This window comes from Maniola jurtina, chromosome 20, assembly GCF_905333055.1.
Source record: "Maniola jurtina chromosome 20, ilManJurt1.1, whole genome shotgun sequence".
Taxonomy (NCBI): domain Eukaryota; kingdom Metazoa; phylum Arthropoda; class Insecta; order Lepidoptera; family Nymphalidae; genus Maniola; species Maniola jurtina.
This window is the reverse complement of record NC_060048.1, coordinates 4,119,362-4,139,770: the sequence shown is the minus strand read 5'-3', so window position 1 is coordinate 4,139,770 and position 20,409 is coordinate 4,119,362. Positions and strand designations below refer to the sequence as shown.

Here is a 20,409-nt window from a genome sequence, read left to right as displayed (position 1 = left end):
GTGCTGCTGCCTTTGGAGTGCGTAGTCGTCAGCCAATGACAATGATTTAATAGATGCGTCAGCTATGGGCAGCGTACTTTTATCTATGGTGACCACTGACAGCAGTCTGTTAGCCAGGGCCGTAAAATAAATTAAAAAAAAAGCATTATGTCAAGATAAACAAAGACTAATTTCGGACTTCGTCTGTGTAGGTGTTAGCTGGCGGGCGTGCTCTGCCTTTTTGGTGTGTTTTTTTGTTAATAACTGACTGGAAAGCGCTCTAAGGGGGTGCCGTGCGTATGTCGGCGAGCGCCGGCACAGAAGGGGTCCATACTTGTATAGTTTAACTAACTTGTTACAAATAAGTACAAACTTGACATTGGCTAATCTTTGTAAAGCCAAACGAGAGAGAGAAAAAAGACTAATTTCTATATCTGTCATACATGGTCATTGGTCTATGGTGATCTATTAGATCTGTGAATTTAACAATATTTTGGTGAAAAATAGAGATAATATGGTTTGTTGATAAAGAAGCTCAGAATGTCGATGATTGAGCCCCAGTTTCTGAGTTTCATAAAAAAGTTAGAGGAAAACGGCGACAGGCTTACTCCGGGGACTCCAGTTATAGACCAGCAACAAGAGTTCGAGTTCAATGTAAGTATGCTTGTGAGTTGTAATAACAACATAGCATTCTTTATCTGCTTTTCGGTGAAGGAATATGGATAAATTTACATAAACATGAGAAACCCTTAAATTTGATAATATGGAGGAAGGCTATGTGAAACTTGTAGTACCTATTGTAGTAACATTATGGCTCTCCGCTTCTATAAGAGACGAAACTAAGTAGTTACCTTAAGATGTTACTTGAACTGTAAAGTGCAAGTAACAGAAGATAAGCTGGTCTAGTGTGAAGTCAAGTTAGGAAGGAGTGGTAACTTTAGTTAACTTATTTAATGATAATAGTTATCACTACCATCCATACTTATAATAATGTGAAGCGAAGCTTGCATCTTTGATCTTCTAGCTTTATACTTTTTGTTATTATCCTGTCATATCAAGGAGTTTCCATAGGATTATGTAAAAGCGATATCCACATGGATGAAATCAAACCATACTAAGAAACATTATAAATGAAAAAGTGTCTATCTGTTACCTTCTCATAGCCCACCTGTTTAAGTGACTTTGATGAAATTTGATTTGTAATGTAACCTTACAGTTTAGTCATAACATAAAATTTTAAATTAAAGATTTGTGATTAATCAACTTTTTGTATTGGAACCTTCAAATATAGCTTGTATAGCAATATTTTCACAGTATTGGTACTATTTGCTTTATGGGCCTAATATTTACAGAATTCAAGTTGCTACATATGCAATGGTTACTACGGACCCAGTTTTGGAGAGCCAGTGTGCGTGACTTGCCATGCTTTCCTCTTCCCTGACTTCCCATCATACCTGCCGAGCTCATACTTCAGTAGCGAGAAGACTGACGATGGAGATTCAGGGAATGATGAGCCATCAGACTTGAATTATAGTGCTGAGAGGAAGGTGAACAAGGCCTGCCCATTGCCAGCGTGGTGGTATTACAGAGTAAGTAATTAGTTCCATCTAAAATAAAATTGAAAATGTGTTCTGGAGTGCAGACCGCGTACCGGTAAGGGCAGTGTGGGACAACCTCCAGCCCGTTGGACCAATGACCTGAAGAAGGTAGTGGGAAGCGGGTGGATGAGGAAGGTGGAGGACCATGTTTGGTGGCGCGCTCTTGGAAAGGCCCATTTCCGCAGTGGACGCTTACAGGCTGATGGAATGGAATGGAATGGAAAAAAAATTAAGATTAAGACCAAATCTAGTAGGATTTCATGAGTGGCAACATATATTATGCTGCATTGGAAGCTCCAATGCAAATACTCTCGCCCGTGGAGATGGTGCCTTAGTGTTTTATACAATATGGAAATTAATATCAAGCTTACAGTTTTTTATTTTCTAAACCAAGCTTCAGACAGATGGGATACTGAAATATTCTGATAGAACCTGAAATTCTGTGACTTTTTGATATCCTGTTAGTTTTAAATGCTCATGTTTACCCACATTTTTGCCGTAATATGTTCTATGGTTCACAAAACATTATAAATAAAACATTTATTTACAGAATTCTCTGGACAGTGAAACCAGTCCTGAAGATGAGACAAGCCGCACTAGCAACTCAGGGCCCGGCGCCAGCGGGAGCTGCAGCGGGGGTAGTGGGTCAGGGCCTCCCTCTGCCCCCAGGGAGGGTGTAGAGGACCTGGTGGGTCAAGGTCCTCCTCCACAACCCCCCAGTCTCGCTCGGTCACTACAAGCATTGTCCACGCCACGGTTACCTGATAATCTTGCTGGTGGACTTGTAGAACATTTGCCTTCTGAAGGTATGACGATTCAATAGAGTGGCGACTTATTGTATAATGCAAAATTTAGCGATTCTTACGCAAGAGTCGCGATTTGTAACCTAGTCATATACTTAATGACATCACAGTTTGTTTGAGATCTTATGGATTAAATACAGATTTTAAGCCTTCTTGGCATGGATCAGCACTGCCTAATAGGCATACTGTATCCTCAATCTTTTGCTATTTTCTCATTTGCAACATTGCAAATAATAACATAGATCAACACATTGGTGGTTCCTCTGGTACTGGAAATGTTAATGGGCGGCGGGAATCTCTTAACACCAAGTGGCCTGCCTGCTTGTTTGCTCGCTATTCATAACGTTAAAAAAATGTTTTCAGTGCTCCTGTGCATATTCCGCTACCTGGACGATCTGTCACTGTGTGCGTGCGCATGTGTGTGCGTGCGCTGGCGGCGCCTGGTGACGGCGCGCGTGCCGCCGCCGCGCTGGGCTGCCTTCGTGGCGCGCCGCTGGCCGCTCTTCCGCCCTCTGCTCAACAAGATCGACTGGCACAAGGTACCCTGACCCTGTACACTGTGGCTGGGCGCGTGTGCGTCCGCTGGTGGCGCCTGGTGACGGCGCACAGCTGCTGCCATGCTGAGCTGCTCTTCTCTCCGCTGCTTAACAACGTCACTGTGGCAATGCTGTATTGTTGTTTCTTCTGTATGGCTCTTTGTACTGGGATTTCATGTTGCACGATAATTCCGCCAATGTCAATGTAGTGGAAATGACAGCATGATGATTGTATGGTTGTGCTTTTTTTCTCTTCTAAATGATTTACAATTTTTGAGATGTTCCCTTTGTTACCTAAATCCCAAGAGAATGTCCCAAATTTTATTCATAAAATATACTTTTAGTAAAGAAATGTAATATTAAGGGCATATATGCAGGTATTGTTAGCTGACAATGCTGTGATTACAGTAACTGTCTCTGTTGCAGAAGTACCAGGCGCTGGTGGAGTCGTGCTTCTGCCGGAACTGCCTGGTGCAGATGTGCGTGCAGGCGCAGCCGCCTGGTGATGAGAACGCCTGGCGAAGGAACCGACTCAAGATCGAGCTGAAGGTATGATCCAACTAAGATTGTCGAAGACGCGCCTTAGACAACATGGTCTGTTTTTATTTAATATTTTTAAGGGCTTTTATAGATGACCTATATGCCAGCCCCATCATTACAAACTAAACAAAAGTTTAACTATTATTAAAAAAAAACAATTTCAGAAATTCGCTTTTAAATTCATATACTTTCATTACCGAAAAGCTCAAAGCTTAACCGTTGTCATTTGCTAAAGTATCTGACCACTTACTGAATCCAAAAAAAAATATCTACTCTTTCTATTGGTTGTCTTTTTTTGTTGTGGGAAATTGACTGAAATTAGACTCAAAGCAAGAGCTAACTCATGCTGACGAAACCGAAATCTCAGTATAAAGAGACACAGTAGTCTGACACCTTTGATCTCATGATAACAACCTTTCACCATAAGTACTTAACTACGTAAGCCAGTTTGGGTGGCTCTTTCGCTAGCACTTACCGCACGATTGCTCTGTCTAGTTGGCCTCGCTGAACTTTTATAATACCAGTAGTACTAATCTTACTCTGTGCCGAAATGATAGTTGTATAGTAATGGTACTTGCTTGGATTAGATGCTCCGCAACGACCCGCCGGAGGGCATCGCGGCGACGCCGCTGGACACGAAGGGCTGCCACTGGCAGGCCAGCGTCACGGGGCCCGTGGGCTCGCCCTACGAGGGCGGCGTCTTCTACCTCTACCTGCAGGTGCCCTACTCGTGAGTACACCACACCAACACCAACTCAACCCATACCATTCCATCAGCCTGTATGCGTCCACTGCTGGACATAGTCCTTTCCAAGAGCGTGTCACCAAACACGGTCCTCCGCCTTCCTCATTAACCCGCTTCTCGCCACCTTCTTCAGGTCATCGGTCCAACGGGTTGGAGATCGTCCCACACTTATCAGTACGTGGTAACCAACACCGACTGCTTCACTACTATGATACATTGACACACTCTCATTGCTATTAAACTCTATCTACGAATAGTTCTAATCATCATCATCATCCACCCATCTCTGGCCCTCTACTGTTCACTAGTCACCTTTCAAAATGGGAAACGTTTTGGCCACAGTCCACCACATTGGCCGCGCAGATTTGCAGATTTGATACACCTTTTCAGAACATTATGGAGAATTCTCAGGCATGCGGGTTTCCTCACGATATTTTCCTTCACCGTTAAAGTAAGATATTTAAAAACACTCCACATAACTCTGAAAACCTAATAGATGTGCATGCCCGAGATCGAACCCCTAACCCCTCTAATAGGAGGCCAACATGTTAACCACTAGGCTATAACCTCCCTATGTAACCGATAGGTGTAATAGTGAATATGTTTGCGTGCAAGGTACCCCATGAACCCGCCCGTGGTGCGCTTCCTGACGCGCATCCTGCACCCCAACGTGTCGCGCCACGGCGACGTGGGCATCGACTCCGTGCACCACAACTGGTCCCTGGCGCTCACCATCTCCAAGGTGCTCATTTCCATACAGAGCCTGCTCACGGACCCCTACACGCCGGTGAGTATGCGAGCTCCGCCCGTGGTTCAATTAATGACCAACCGAAGCTTCGGTTTCGCTCATAAGTCAGCAGAAACTTACGTTCATCCATGCTAGGCACCTCATTATCGCGCCCGTGATTGAATTAATGCCCAGCCGAAGTTTCGGTTTTTATTATATTTCAATATAATATAATATTGAATGAATGTTCATCAAATATATATTTTTTTAAATACATTTATAAAAAATTTAGAATTTTCCTGGAAGGGTACAACCCGGTTACTAAAAGAATGGACCTCGCTTTTTTCAATTTCAATGTATTATAAACGCCAAACTAAGACAATACTTACATAGCATACCCAGAGTTTTTCACAAACATTTAAGTTTCATACCTAAATATTCTTAATGATGCTTTTTTGCACACCGTACCCATGCGTCGCAGTGACGTCTTGACGCCAGGTCCAATCTTTTAATAACCGGGTGTAGATAAAAACACTGTCATAAAAATTATAAAAATAAATATTCATCAATCTCCAGGTATGCATGGAGCCGGTGCTGGGCAACATGTACGTGCGGGAGCGCGCGCGCTTCGAGGCGCTCGCGCGGCGCTGGACGTGGCGCTACGCCATGCACGATATGTTCTCATAGACACTGGCGGACTCATTCTACTCAACCATGTCTTATTATTCCACTATTTAAGAGCATATTCAAAAGAAGTTACTGTTTTACACGACTGCCCAAAAAAACCGATCAACGCACGCACGCGAAAGTTCCGTACCATCTTTCAAGATGCATTTTTAATTTGAATGGTGGCCATTTTGAAATTCGCAATCTCGGTTTTTATTGTTTGTCGTTATAGCGGCTATAGAAATACACTGAAAATTTGAACTTTCTACTTATTGTGGTTCATGAGATACAGCCCGCTGACAGACAGATGAACGGACAGTAGAGGCTTAGCAATAGAATCCTGTTGCCAACCTTCGGTTATGGAACCTATGAAAGGAGTGTAATGTCTATGTAGGGTTCATGTATGTATGTATGTGAGTTTTTTGATTCCAATAACTTCTAAATGCATAAACAGATTTGGATGTATGGGATATCGTTAGAATCCTTACAACTTCCAGAGTGAGGCTGGCTATAAATTTTAAAAAAAAATTCAATATGGCAGGGCAGTCGTGAAATGAAATGAATTGTTTTTTAATTTTGAACTAGCTTGTTTATTGGCATTACTTGGTTATATGAACAATAATCCAAAATCCAGACATGACACTTAGGCTGAGATTTATAGAACTACGTTGAAATATTTTAGACCTGAGTTTTAGTTAAAACGAGATGGATTTATGTCAGCGATATAACGCTATCTCGTTCTGACAAGACAGCTTTAATATTAAGGACGCTCTGAAGCATGTTTCGGTTTTCGGTATATCGCCCTATATGGCATTGAACATGTGTTTCGTAAGAAAATACCGGTGCTCACTCGGTTGTAAATAATCTGTAAATTGACGGGTCTAATATAGTGTTATATAACTTTCGCAGTGTTCTACGGAATAGGATAGCATTACGTACCGTACAATTACATATTCACCACCGCTAATAATGAAATTAATGTGGCGTTTCTTACGGCGCAAGATAACGGTAAATCTTACCCGTTCTTTAGCCTTCCTCATCCAGCTACCTCCCGTCAGCCTCTTTACATCGTCGGTCCATCGTTCCACACTACGCTTTCTTATACCCGGTCCCTGGAAGACTTTCCAGCTGCAACGGCCATCGCCTCTACGACAGGCATGGCCTACCCACTGATTGACTTTGAATTTGTGGACGAGCACCATACGTAAGGACGGGAAGGATACACTGGTTAAAGACTTTTGTCTTTTACCAGTGTGTCCGGGTGTAGTGGCGCTCTTTAGGGGAATTATAATCTTGTTATTGCGCCGTTGCGAGACGAATGTGAAAATGGCATCCCGGCGCGTCTTGTGGTATATGTAAATGCACCATTATAAGTTATGTACAGCCTGACCTATCAATTTAGAGATTATAGCCAATACAAATTAGCACCACTTTTATTTGAAGTGAGAGTAGTCGGTTTATAAAATCATTTTTGTAATTATTTATAACGTTTTTAATCGAACTAGGCTTAAATTGGCAGTGTGAAAGGATTTAGAAATGTTGGCTGTGTATTTGGGAAGAGACATTAGGTGCATGTATGTAAATATTATTAGGTTCACATTACCCTTAAAAATGAGAATAAAATGTTAGTATGCAGTATGAATTCAGTGTTTTATTTGTAACCTTTTAAATTTTCTGATTAATCTGACGGCTCATCACACAGCGGATGTGATGCAGAGCAGTGGAGACGACCAGGAGAGTGACAGTAGTGACAAGCATTCAAGGTTTCCCGAGAAATGGGAGCTCTATCAACATTGCCAAGAGTGTTAGCATTATATATACCTTGAAAGTCGTAAAGTAAACTGTTGATTTTAATAATTACTTACTTTGTTTAAAGTTTTACTATATTATGAATTAATTGCTGTTTCAGAAGGGAGCTTAGTAGGCACAAAAAATAAGTAGGGGAAAAAACACGCAGGTAACAAAGAATAAAATAGATAATTATTTTATCTCACACTTATTTATTTTTTACACTAGAAACGTTTGATCTCAAGTAAGTTAGATTTTTTTCTTTTAATTTCTTCCATATTTCAATCAATTTCTTGCAGTTGCATAAAACTGGCAGGCATTTTCCACTGCCAGGGGCTCTGCAGTACCCAGGATATGGCATTTCACTTTTCGGCAACCACCTTCGTGAGGTTTTTAGTAACCACGATTCGTATTCGGATTCTTCAAGTCTGTTCAACAAATCATTCATCTTTATATTATGTGTTATTGAATGTATTCGTAAACTTCCGGCTTCGTAGTAGTGGATATAAACAGCCATCCACGGACTTCCCTGGAAATCACATCACACTAATATTATAAAGGAGAAAGTTTGTATGTGTGTGTGTGTGTGTGTGTGTGTGTGTGTGTGTGTGTGTGTGTGTGTATGTTTGTTACTCCTTCACGCAAAAACTACTGGACGGATTGGGCTGAAATTTAGAATGGAGATAGATTATACCCTGGATTAGCACATAGGCTACTTTTTATCCCGGAAAATCAAAGAGTTCCCACAGGAATTTAAAAAAACCTACATCCACGCGAACGAAGTCGCGGGTATCAGCTAGTATTAGATAATATTAACACTTCCGGTATACGCAGTGCTTGTAGGTATACCTCATTAGATGAATAGACGAAGTCAAACAAGTCGCAGGGAGCCGCTAGACATAAATGGCTAAAGATCGTAGGTACAGGTGGAAATCCCTTCAAGAGACCTCTGTGCCCAGCTTTGGGTATCTATCAGAAGAGACTGCTATGCTCTACTAAACAAAAAGAATAAACACTAATTTAAAAACGTACATTTATATCAACTATTCCTAATACAATCGGGTAAATAAGCATTATTACAGTAGACAAGAACAAGAGTAATCTATCAATTTTACGCTAATGCTACAATGCAGTTGTACCAATACCTAATGTTTGATTTACTGATAACAATATGCAGTGCTCAGTAACATTCTCTAACTAGGTATGGACTGTATTTTTCAATTTTTACTTGATTAACTTACGAAGTAGGTATGTAACTATTTATTTTTAAAAACTTGTATTTTCCCCCCTTGTAAGTACAATTTTTTTTTCTTTTTAATTTTTTTTTAATTGAATCATTTGGTGGCTTAGCTTGTTTCTTTTATTCAAGAGCGTTCGTTGTATTTTCTTAAGGAGATGTCGACACTTCTACCACATTTGTCTCTTGATAACGATTTCCTCTTTGACCATACTTATGGTGGCAACATCCACTGTGATGTCTATCGCTCGATTTTCCTCTTGAATGTCCTCTGGATTTTCCTCTCGAGTGGCCTCTAGATTTCTCTCTAGAATGACTTCGGGACCTGTCTCTAGAATGTCCACGAGATCTTCCTCTGGAATGTCCCCTGGATTTTCCTCTAGAATGTCCTCGGGACTTACCCCTAGAATGTCCTCGGGACCTACCCCTGGAACGACCTCGCGACCTTCGCCTAGAATGACTCGGCGATCTAGTTCTCTGTCGCTTTCTAGACTTTTTTAATTCATTCGAATTTATTCCACTTTGGACATTCACTAGGTCTGCAGATTGAGGAGCACCGTCTGAATTTGTGACTTGAGTGTTGTTAGGAGTGGTTAAATCAACATTAAAAATTCTTTCTCGGTTATCCTCACCTTGGTTTTGTTGAAGCAGTTCCTTGCGAAATTTAAGCACGATTGTAACCGCCATGTTTTTTCCTGAAGAAAAATTCGGACAAGGTAGGTATTCTAAGGAGTTAGGAAGCAGCTTAGCTTATTACAAGGTATTCACACAAAGATTAGTTTAACTGTGATGTAAAATTAAATTATGAGTGATTGTTGCAAAGCTATTGTGGCTTTATACTATTGAAATTCCATATTACTGTGTAATAGCGGTTGCACAATATTGCGCAATGGGAATTGATAACATTATCTACTAACAATAACGTTTAATTATCTGTCCGTTGTACAAGATTTGAGTTTGGAAAGAGTTGGAAGAATGAAAAAGCAATTAATTCGAACACAAAAGTGATGTACCTTCTTACCTACCACAGAATAGGTAGGTACCCTTTTAGATATGTAGAAGGTTCACCTTTGGGAGATTAAATTAAATAGCGACTTATTGCAACGCAATAAAGTGCAATTCAGCTCGCACAGCGTTGCGCTCTAAAATTTAACAAACATCTCTTTCTATCGCGTAAACTCGAGATGACACGCAAATAGCATCAGTTTTCCACTCCAATTTTAATATGGGTACCTTCAAGTCAAGAGTGAATAGGCAACTTCTAGACAAGCGCGCCCCATCTTAGGCTCCACTATCACTTGCCAGCAAGTTTAATAGCAGCCAAGTGTTAGTATATATACTTAAATAAAACATATTTCTTAGGTCATGTGATCAAGCATGGCTGGTACATATGGTCTGACCTAGCTTTTCAACCCTCATGACGCTTACTCTAAGGGCCAGTGCATACAATCTCAGATGTACCTACATTGAAATTGGCACGTAGAGTTGCGAGTAAAAACATGTTTTATGAGTGGATGAGTATCGGATTGCCGATACCTGGAAACTTGAGTCACTAATTTTTCAAAATATTGCGTAAGCGATTGAGTTCAGTATGTAAACAAATTAAAAAAAATTTTTGAAATTCCTCAATTTAAGGTACCTTAAACTGAAGAATTTCAATGTCTCAAACAGTCCAAAAGAAAAGCCCAAGGAAACGCAGGGTAAATTAATATTAGCTATCATAATCAATATCAAAATAGCTATAATCTGCAAAGATAGGTACCGTAAATAAAACAACCTATACAATTCAGTTATTTTATTACTCTTACCCTATTTGTCAACCAATTTTAAAAATCAATACTAAATGAGACGCACGATGGATGAGCACTAAAAATTAAATGAGGGACTCTATAAAAAAAAATCTTACTCCTACGTACAACAATTTCAATAATGTCCATCTTTACATGAAAATAAAAAAACATGCGTGTTTATGGAGAATTTGAGATGTCCATGTTGTCTGGTGAATTCTTCTCGTCTGCTATATCAATTGGTTTCTCTAGTATAGAATTATTTTTCTCCTCCAAAACTGGCGGAAGGTTTGGTGAGCGCTCACGTGACTTCCTCTCGTGGGGAGTCTTGGAATCTCTGTGCGAGCGACTCTTGGATCTACGGCTTTGGGAGCGGGAGCGTTTACGATCACGCGAACGCGAACGTTTTCTATCCCTCGACCGCGTCCGTTTTCTATCCCTCGACCTTGATCTCTTTCTGTCCCTCGAACGGGACCGTTTTCTATCCCGCGATCTAGAGCGTTTCCTATCCCGGGAACGGGACCTCTTTCTATCCCTAGACCTCGATCTTCGACGGGATCTCGACCGTTTCCTCCTCGATCGCGATCGAGATCTGCGCTTGGAACGCGAGCGATCGCGTTTGCGGTCTCTAGATCGAGATCTGTCCTTTTTCTTTACGGGCGATTTCTCTTTCTCTTTAACGTCTTTTTCCTTTTCTACGTCGCTTTTATCCTTATCGTCGACTGGTGAAGACGCTTTGGATTTAACTTCCGTAATAGTTCCATTGGTTTCGGGTTCAGTATTTTCAGGTTTAACTTCTTCCTTTTCTTCTTTCTCGACCTCTTTGGGTGGTGATTTGGACTTTTCTTTCTCTTTCTCCTTGTCCTTATCCTTGTCTCTGTCTTTGTCTCGCTTGTCGTCTTTCTTGTCCTTTCGGTCTCGGTCACGCGAGCGGTCGCGTTTAGAGCGCGAGCTGCGATGGCGCGACCGCGAGCGCGACCGACGCGAGCTGCGGTGACGGGAGCGCGACCTGCAAAATATACCAAAATAATTTAAGTGCCTTAAGACAGCTATCACATGAACAGATAAAATCAGTGATAAAGGGACATGAAAAATTTTAATCAACTTCCAATAAAAGTACGAATGATAATTTTTAGGAAGTTTAGGTCACATATTAAAAAAAATATCTTGATTAAGAGCTTGTGGTGGCTTGTATAGACTGATAAGAGGTTACCTGGTGCGGTGCCTGTGTCGCGAGCGCGAGCGGCGGGAGCGGTGCCGCGAGCGGGAGCGCGAGCGCTTGCTGCGGTGCCGGGAGCGCGAGCGCCGCGATCGCGACCGCGAGCGGCGTCGGGATCGAGATCGGGACCTGGTTCTCGAAAAGTTTTGATTAGCCATTTTATAATATGTCATAAATATATTAAATTTTTTGAAATAACAGTAACAGTGGGATAGCTTTGAAATGCGCGAGTGCATCTGCCTGCTGCCTCTTCACTCACGGCTCATTAGTTTAGCCAATTTTGACTAAAGGTATAAAAATAGCTTACATCAAGATAAAAATGACTAAGCCACGGCCGTCATCTATTTGGTACAGATAGCTTGGATCTTGGAGATGGATATCGGCTACTTTTCACCGTGGGAACTAGAAGCGTCCCCATGGAATGGAAATCTAAACCTAACCTAACCAAAAAGTCTAAATTATAGTTCTCAGTAGCAGACCGGCGATCAGTTGATCATGATGATGATGATGATACTCTTAAGACAATCAAACTCAGTGAAATAGTTTTTGATATATACTAAAATCATTTGCTTTTGTTACCTTCTCTTATCCTTAGACAGCATTCCGATGACGGGGTCTATAGCCGCCGAGATGAGACTCTGCGCCTCCTTGACGCGGCACATGGCCTCCTCTATCTCCCGCTGCGCCGCCTCGTTGCTCTTAGTCTGAGGCTTACATATCGCTTGCGTGGCGTGGTGCACCTGCGTGGAAATTCATACATTCAAATGTCGGTACATTCCAAATTAACCTGTTAAAGGTGCAACAAACTACAGTTTGTGGCGTTGTATTGCAACAGATGGCGATTGGAGTCATACATAAAGTTGTGTGTCTGGACATCTATGCGTCAATGCATAGGTACTGTACTTTCCAATTGCACAAGAAACAAAAGGTTGACTGGGAACGAGAGTGAAGGTAGATTTTTGGCCAAAACTGAAGCCATAGGTTTGCTAATCCTGAGAAATTCAGTTCAAGATCCGCTAAAAGTGAATGTAATATTTTTTTGTAAGTTTATCTTGACTTTTGTTTTGTTAACTTGTCATAAATAATAACACTGTGACCCCACCCCCAGCATGCCGCCTCTTCTATTGTGCACTCGTATAATTTTGTGCAACAGTTCATTCAATTTCCAAGCTTGGTAGACACCTTTGTCATTGGCCAAAACTTCGGACCGTTTCGGCCACAGATGAACTTTTGGCTGAACATGGTCGAAGCAGAAGTCAAAGCTGAATGCTCGGTCAGACATTGATAACATAATAGTGTAGCACTCCAGGCATGCTCGCCTATTGTTCTATTACAGCATCAAATATTATTAAATTATTTAAAGCTTTATTATGGGTATACCCATGGAAAGCCAAGAGATAGCTAATGTATACAGCATCAAATAATGAATGAAATCAAACAATGAATCACTCACACCAGGTTCAAAATCAGAATTCTTTTTTTCCTGATGCCAACTGTATGTTGTGGTACTTTAGGATACAGAAGCTCGCGGAGTGGATTGCCTCGCCAAATTACATTGCAACACAACACAGCACTGTAGTTTGTTTGCACCTGAAGCTATGTATCTACTCTGTTTGTGTATCATATTGCTCAGAGCATCTGCAATTGCTGCAACGATGAGTTGCATTGGATTGGTATCCACTATGCAAAATGCACAGAGCACAGTTGATGCAAGAACATAATAGATACACAGTTATGCTGATCTGTTTCTAACTTAGAAAAAAACCATGCTATGACAGTATCATCAAAATAAATAAATAAATAATCAAAATAAACCATCCTAGGTTAGTTTGTAATAATTATATTTTCACTGGTTTGAAGTATTAAACCCAAAAATCATTTATGTTTAGGAAACTTACTGCTGAGAAATTGGCTCTCAAATAGTAATCAATTTAACTAAATAATCATATTTATTTTGATAAAACATTCAATATGTAGAGTCATAGCCCAAAACTAAATTGACAAATTAATAAATGAACATTTGAGATCAAATTCCCCGTTTTGGAGTCTGCTGTTTGTCCTGTGCCCAATCTCTCTTTGGTCATGTTATGAGAGTGTGGGAATAGAATTATTATATATAATATAGAATTGGCATTGTGTGTTAGTGTTTGCACACACACTTGGCCTTATATCTTCAGCATACCATTCCATTTGTCTCCATTGAGATTGGCTGCCATGGCCAAAATTCAGTCATGACATTATGATAATTTATCAGGTGTAATTTATATACTAATGGTGGTCTGGATATTGCAGTCTGTAGTCTGCGGCCTGCTTTCACAATTGGATGAACTTTCAAGTTACTACTTACACAATATATTAGCTCTGCAACTGTCTATACAAATGCAGATGCTGCCCTTACAGACGGGAGTCTCTGGCATGTGGCGTCTGTAACATTCTAGATTCCTACTTATGTAGACATGTGTTTACAAGGTACACTTCAAATATTCTTACAACTAAAATTTGAGAGAAATATAACTAAATGATCAAATGATGATATTCAGGATAACGTTGCAATACAGATTAATAGAGCATGTTGTAACCATGCTCTATTAATCTACAACATTTCTTTAGTTAATAGAAATATTATGTAATCAGTGTAGTTGTAGTTGTGACGCTGAGTCTGATACAACAAGGAAGCTGTCCCAAGCAGGCGATCACAGCAAATGGCATGAGAAGATTCATAAGACTGCTTGAAAAAATAAGAACACATTACATATGTCTGTTATGTACAATCTCAGTTTACAACCAATATTTTCAGGTGAGATTTGTAATCTTTTGATATCATTTAATAAAATGATATTACAAAAGTAATGAGGCATATTTACCAAAATCGTTTGTCCCGCAATAGTGGTTCCGTTGAGCTGGAGTGCTTTGATAACACTCTCTTGTTCGGACATCTCCAGCAGCGCATACTTCAGTTGGTCTACATCTCTGTCACAGAAACGCAAATAGTTGACTTCACCAGCTTGGCTAAAGTGATCTATAATTTGTTGATAGGTCAGGGCACCCACATCGATGAGTAGCACTGTCCGTCTTATTTCTTCAATCTTCCGCGACTCGTATGCGGCTGGTAGGGGCGGGTACGGCGGTAATCCTGCGGCTGCTAACTTAGGGTCGTACGTCTGAATGACTTGACTCGGCGGGACGCCCTCTAACGAGTTGACGACGTGCGCCGGGAGACGTGGCTCCGCGTTATTGAGACCGGGCACTAACGTTCCATTACTTGACATTTCCAGCGCCTTGTGCTCATCGGGGATCTCACCGGACTGCATGGGAATGACGATTAGCGCGCGATCGATGAACACTGTGTTCGTCATGTGTTGAGCGACGTTGACCGTCGCCGAATCGTAGTACTTCACGTAACATATACGAGACTGCACCGGACAGGACACATCTCGTATCGTAGGATACAACCTGATGTCATCTATTTTCCCTAGATACCCAAACAGGGTTTGCATCTGATCCTTAGTCGCCTGAGGAGCGATGTTGGTGACTTGAATCACCCTAGTACTGCTGGACACCATTTTTGCCGATTTGCACATGAATACTCGTTCCAATGAGCCTATATATTTGGTCTTTAAGATTCACAGTACACAAATATCACATTTTGCAAGTTGCTCGTTCAGATGGAGGTTGTAAAAAATAATTTAATGATTATTGGTGAAAAAACACGCCACACGCTTTAGCCAGCTTCATTTTTTTTGACAGATCACCCATAGACTAGAGAGTACTGAGTAGAGATCATAGAGATCTAGATTCCTAGACTAGCTCGCTGACAGTAGTCACGGGTAACATTGTAAACGTATCAAACATTGTGAGTCGGCTTTGTATTATAACAACCTAATTATAAAAAATCAATCAACTGCAAAATTACTTTCTACACTGAACTAAAATAAAATAAGATAAAAAGGTTCATTGATTATACATTCAGCAAAAAAAAGTATATATTTTATCAAACATTTTACCCATGTCAGGTTTCTTCACCATATGGATGGTGTGTTTTACTTTGTCATAAAATTACATAAATCTTCTTTAAAAAATATGTTTTGATTTGTTTTATTTCCTTTGTAGTAAATTTAATTTGCAAAAACCACTTTGGATCTGGCTTTTTGGGCGAAATTAAATTTAATTACCTTAAAGAAAAGGGACCATTTTTCCCTACATTATAGTTTGACAAAAATAAAACCGAAGGTAGGTATGGAAAATCACGGAAAAATCCATATGTACATAACTCTATGGGAAAAATCACTCTTTTTTGGGTATCTTAATGATGGTTCAGGTTATTAGGATTAAGAAAAAGAACATACAATACAAGTAGAGGCCGCACTACGGTTTTTTCCAGCAAGCGGTTAGCGGTTGGTCAGAGGCACAGACCAATAACATATAGGATAGTCAGAGGCCATTTAAAAAGCTTGGCGTGAAAGTGTAATCAGTAAATGTTTCTGGGGCGCAAGCAATTATCTGTATATTAGGTCAAAAGAATTAGAATCCAGAGCCGTAAAGCTAATAAAAAAATGTGTATCCTTCCCATAATCTGTGATCAATCCGTCATTTCCGGTCACAAAAGAGCGCGAAAAAGTTTTCGATCGTTCAAAGTTCAACCCTGAAACATTTTCATCTAACGATTTATTTTATGTTTTAAAATGGCTTCTCTCAATGACAAAATAAATGACTTGCAATCACAGCTACAATCAGGCAAGTATCTATGAATAATAATCTAAATAAAATGCAAAATCCAACTCTTTCTTTTTCTACGACATAGGTAACATATAATGTCCTTCCCTGGGCAGAAAGCTATATTTCTGTGCCAGGTCAGAATCGGTTGAAAATGGATAGGCCGCGTGAACAGACAGACGCACTTTCGTATTCTTATATTATTAGTATTTACTTATGAATATAAAAATATTGAAATGACTTTATATTTTATTTCCGCATAGCTACCAAAAGAAAACTAAAAAATGCAAAAGTGGAAAACTCTTTACGTAGTTTAGAACGCTCTTTGACTGAAGATATTTCACTTATTCAATCCGAGTGTGACTTTATATTGCATCAGATGGAGGTAAATTTTAATATTAAGTATAACTATCAAAGTAGATGTGGTAAGACTTACAAAATAGGTGGTCTAAATTATCTATATTAGTGCACTTTCCTTTACTTACCTATAGCAAAGCTCTGGATTTAAAAAAGCGCCCTCGCCGTAAAAATACTATTTTGCTCCCTTATGATACAATCTACTATTTACTTCCCCAGGATTTAAAAGATCAAATATCCAAAGTCACAAACCAAATATCAATAACAAAAATATGCAGCGTCTCTGAAAAGTCTAAATTTGAAAATCATCTATCAAATATCAACGCTCATAAACAAGGATATGAAGATATGCTTGCAAAAGGTAGATACTAGCTATAGATATTTCATTATCACAATCCATCGCTGCCAGCGCACTACTGAGCATGGGTATCCTCTCAGAATGAGAAGGGGTTGGCAAGTTGACCACGCTGATCAAGTGCATATTGATAGGCAAACTATGTACACGCCTATTGAGAACATGCTAAGTGAGTAAGTAACTATAGAGAACTCTCGGGTATGCAGGTGTTTCGTCACGATGTTTTTCTTTACTGTAACTAATAAATAAGCAAGGTGATATTGATATTTGATTGCTTAAAACTGGGATGGGGGAGGCGTCGGAAGCTGGGTATGAGGCGAAGGAACACGTCGCACATCCGCACATCACCCGCGCTCACCCGCAGCGGGTTAGTGCTGTGGCTGTGCGGGGGCTACCCTATACATTTACTCTTTGGCGGGGGCCATCTCGATCTGTCGTATACTATAATATAATGTATGTGCATGTGTGTGACGTGTGTATATAGGTAAGTATATTTGAACAGAGCGGAAAATAGCTGACCTTCAAAACAAAAAAGTAAAGGAAGAGCAGGAGGAAATAGAGAGACGGAAAATAGCGAAGGTTTTGGAGATGAACGAACAAAAATGCAAGGAGGCAGCGGCTATAGAAAGCGAATGCGATGCTATTGAGCGTGAATGCAGTGTTTTGACGGTAACTATTCTTGTTGATATTTCTTTCCATTACTGAAAGTCAGTTTTCTATACTCCTTGTCTACGATTAGGCGGAATAAATCTTAGACTGTTTTTATTCCAGTAGGTACCCTCCCTTGTTACATAGCCATGACTTAGGAGCACAAACCACTAAGCCTCTGTGCTTAGGATGATGGTAGGTAGGTAGGTGAAAACCGGCCAAGTGCGAGTCAGACTCGCGCACTGAGGGTTCCATACTCGGGTATTTTTTCCAACATTTTGCACGATAAATCAAAAACTATTATACATAAAAATAAACAAAAATCTGTTTTAGAATGTACAGGTGCTCTTTCATATGATACCCCACTTGGTATAGTTATCTTACCTTGAAAATTAACACACATTTTAATTTTTTTTTAAATGATGTAACCACAAATTCTGGGTTTTCAGAATTATTCCTGTACTTGTTCTATATAAGACCTGCCAAATATCATGATTCTAGGTCAACGGGAAGTAGGTACCCTATAGGTTTCTTGACAGACACGAACGACGGACAGACGGACAGACAGACAAAGTGATCCTATAAGGGTTCCGTTTTTCCTTTTGAGGTACGGAACCCTAAAAAATTTGTTAAAAAAATGATTTCAATGTAGGTAAATATCCTCCTATCTATGTTGTTGGTCGGATGAGATTCGATAATAAATAAAGATCGCTCGGATGAGATTAGTACCTAGTACCTACCCTGTGGTGTGCGTGGAAAACCACATCTATCGGTAAAGTGAAAGTAAAAATAAAAAGTAAAACATAGAATTTTTTTACAGAAAAGAAACAAGGCTATTATGTTACAGCTGAAACGCAAATTAGTACAAGCCGGAGGCACCAGACGTGAGCTGATAGAAAAAAATGAATTAGTAAATAATTAAACCAATATTACCTACCAATAAAGCGTTAAAACTATCACCCGTCAGTTTAATTTTATCATCAACTTCCACAGATCTACACAGGTGCACAAATTGCTATTGCAACCTTTATTAGATAGGTATCAAAGATTGCAACAGCCAACAACAGCAGCAAATGAAATCTGAAAGATATCGGACAGAGATCGCAAAACAAGTGCCAAGGTATAGCACGCATCGATGTATAATAGCACGCAATAGAACCGCAAGACGCCGGGCGAGTTTCCATCCTTATGTCGTTGACATTCCATCTACACGCACGAAACGTTTTGCGTCTTCATTCCTCATACGCATGGCTAAGGTTTAGAATACTCTTCCGCGATCTGTGTTTCCTACCAATTACAATCCGGGTATCTTTAAAACAAGAGTGAATAGGCACCTTCTAGGTAAACGCGTCCCATCTTAGACCACATCATCACTTTCCATCAGGTGTGATTGTGGTCAAGCGCTTACCTATAGTGAATTAAAAAAAAACCCTCACAACCCGCATTGCAATCCCGACCTGTCGCGACCTGGCCTTTAAAGTCCTTCAGCTGGGCTAAAACCACCCCACATTAAAGTAATCGGTGGGAGGTACCACGTAAGCCGAATTGTCTCCCAAGAGGTCTACTCACGATGATTTTGCCGTTTTAAAAATCAAGCTTTTGTATACAATAAAACAATTATATTTATGTGTAATTTTATATTCGCACAAACAATAACAGCTGCACAAATAGATATACACAGTCAATATGTATTTTTACATAATATAATTTTTTTTTACAAACCATCCTTCATGGCAAGCTTAACAGTACAATATTTAAAAAACTTAATAGTTATAACCACGTTGCAAACAATATCAAATCACTAGTATTGTGATCACACCGACGATGGTAGGTACTATAAATGGGCACTGGATTTTGGTGCGATCTTTTTTACTAGGTATATTAAAAGGAGTCTATTCGTAACTCACTCCTATAAACGTAGTTGGGTTCTCATTTGAATTCTAACCAACTAAACTCAATGAAATGATGTAGGCAAGTTCTAGATTTTAGACATCCGTCTACGGTTTGTCAGATTTCTGTAAAAATGTTTAGTTTTAATGTTACATGAGCTCAAAGATTTCTATGTAAATCTTTGACCCCAAGTATGAGACAGAATATTCTAGTCTACCTTGCCAGTTTTTGGTAAATAAACAAATAAAAGCTTGGCACCTATATAAGTAAAACAATTTTACATCAATGGAATGTCCAATTAAAAATATTGGTCAATTTAATGATTTAACATGTCAACATATCAATAAACATCGGCGCCTATTCAGTTGTACACAAAACTAAAAAATAGATGCATTTTTGTCACAATGTTCCCTGCAGCGAAAATACTACTTGGACAGACATCGATTTAGTTAAGGCGCGTACAGACCGAGCAGCTAAGGCAAGCGAAAGCGAATTATGAACGAGGCTGATAACGAAAATATGTCACTTACCATATGAGGTCATCTTGAATAGGTATTTACTGACAGCTTTATAATTTTTTAGTATCGAAATTTCTACACTTACCTGTTCTAAGAGAACATTTTTTGCGCCGCGGACTGCTCAGTCTGCAGCAACTCTCCACTCCGCAACAAGGCCGCGCCGTTCGCCCTCTTCCAGACCCACACAGGCACTCTCCCCGACCGGAAGTGTCGAGCGCTCTCTATCAAGTTACAGTCCAGTACTGAACTCGTTACAATGTCGATTATCCATACTAATATTATAAATTCGAAAGTGTGTCTGTC

The 20,409-nt window shown here is 40.0% G+C and overlaps 3 protein-coding genes and 1 long non-coding RNA gene across 4 annotated transcripts; 2 read left to right on the top strand and 2 right to left on the bottom strand.

Annotated features, from left to right (window-relative positions):
* Nucleotides 1–421: 421 nt before the first annotated feature.
* Nucleotides 422–7,236, top strand: LOC123875681. Its single transcript, XM_045921663.1, has 8 exons — nt 422–633; nt 1,332–1,568; nt 2,128–2,383; nt 2,744–2,919; nt 3,343–3,465; nt 4,044–4,186; nt 4,817–4,988; nt 5,505–7,236. The coding sequence occupies exons 1-8, from the start codon at nt 520–522 to the stop codon at nt 5,613–5,615; spliced, it is 1,332 nt and encodes a 443-aa protein (XP_045777619.1). The 5' UTR covers nt 422–519; the 3' UTR covers nt 5,616–7,236.
* Nucleotides 7,237–7,560: 324 nt separating this feature from the next.
* LOC123875689 lies at nt 7,561–8,365 on the bottom strand. Its single transcript, XR_006798192.1, has 2 exons — nt 8,232–8,365; nt 7,561–7,911 (listed from the first exon to the last, which is right to left on the bottom strand). It is a non-coding gene; the product is annotated as an uncharacterized LOC123875689 (long non-coding RNA).
* A 2,034-nt stretch (nt 8,366–10,399) lies between these two features.
* On the bottom strand, nt 10,400–15,376 carry LOC123875680 (probable splicing factor, arginine/serine-rich 7). Its single transcript, XM_045921661.1, has 4 exons — nt 14,490–15,376; nt 12,205–12,365; nt 11,620–11,754; nt 10,400–11,415 (listed from the first exon to the last, which is right to left on the bottom strand). Exons 1-4 carry the CDS (start codon nt 15,204–15,206, stop codon nt 10,587–10,589), a joined length of 1,842 nt encoding a protein of 613 aa, XP_045777617.1. The 5' UTR covers nt 15,207–15,376; the 3' UTR covers nt 10,400–10,586.
* Nucleotides 15,377–16,307: 931 nt separating this feature from the next.
* LOC123875837 lies at nt 16,308–18,646 on the top strand. Its single transcript, XM_045921884.1, has 5 exons — nt 16,308–16,359; nt 16,602–16,723; nt 16,915–17,056; nt 17,553–17,719; nt 18,519–18,646. Exons 1-5 carry the CDS (start codon nt 16,308–16,310, stop codon nt 18,618–18,620), a joined length of 585 nt encoding a protein of 194 aa, XP_045777840.1. The 3' UTR covers nt 18,621–18,646.
* Nucleotides 18,647–20,409: the final 1,763 nt, after the last annotated feature.

Coding starts and splice junctions, on each gene's coding strand:
- LOC123875681 (XM_045921663.1), top strand. CDS start 520: ATGTCGATGATTGAGCCCCAGTTTCTGAGTTTCATAAAAAAGTTAGAG. Junction 1,569..2,127: donor CAGCGTGGTGGTATTACAGA/GTAAGTAATTAG, acceptor ATTTATTTACAG/AATTCTCTGGACAGTGAAAC. Junction 4,187..4,816: donor TACCTGCAGGTGCCCTACTC/GTGAGTACACCA, acceptor TTTGCGTGCAAG/GTACCCCATGAACCCGCCCG.
- LOC123875837 (XM_045921884.1), top strand. CDS start 16,308: ATGGCTTCTCTCAATGACAAAATAAATGACTTGCAATCACAGCTACAA. Junction 16,360..16,601: donor GCAATCACAGCTACAATCAG/GCAAGTATCTAT, acceptor ATTTCCGCATAG/CTACCAAAAGAAAACTAAAA. Junction 17,720..18,518: donor GTGAATGCAGTGTTTTGACG/GTAACTATTCTT, acceptor ATTTTTTTACAG/AAAAGAAACAAGGCTATTAT.
- LOC123875680 (XM_045921661.1), bottom strand. CDS start 15,206: ATGTGCAAATCGGCAAAAATGGTGTCCAGCAGTACTAGGGTGATTCAA. Junction 12,366..14,489: donor TTGCGGGACAAACGATTTTG/GTAAATATGCCT, acceptor ATTTCCACGCAG/GTGCACCACGCCACGCAAGC. Junction 11,416..11,619: donor CGACACAGGCACCGCACCAG/GTAACCTCTTAT, acceptor TATATTTTGCAG/GTCGCGCTCCCGTCACCGCA.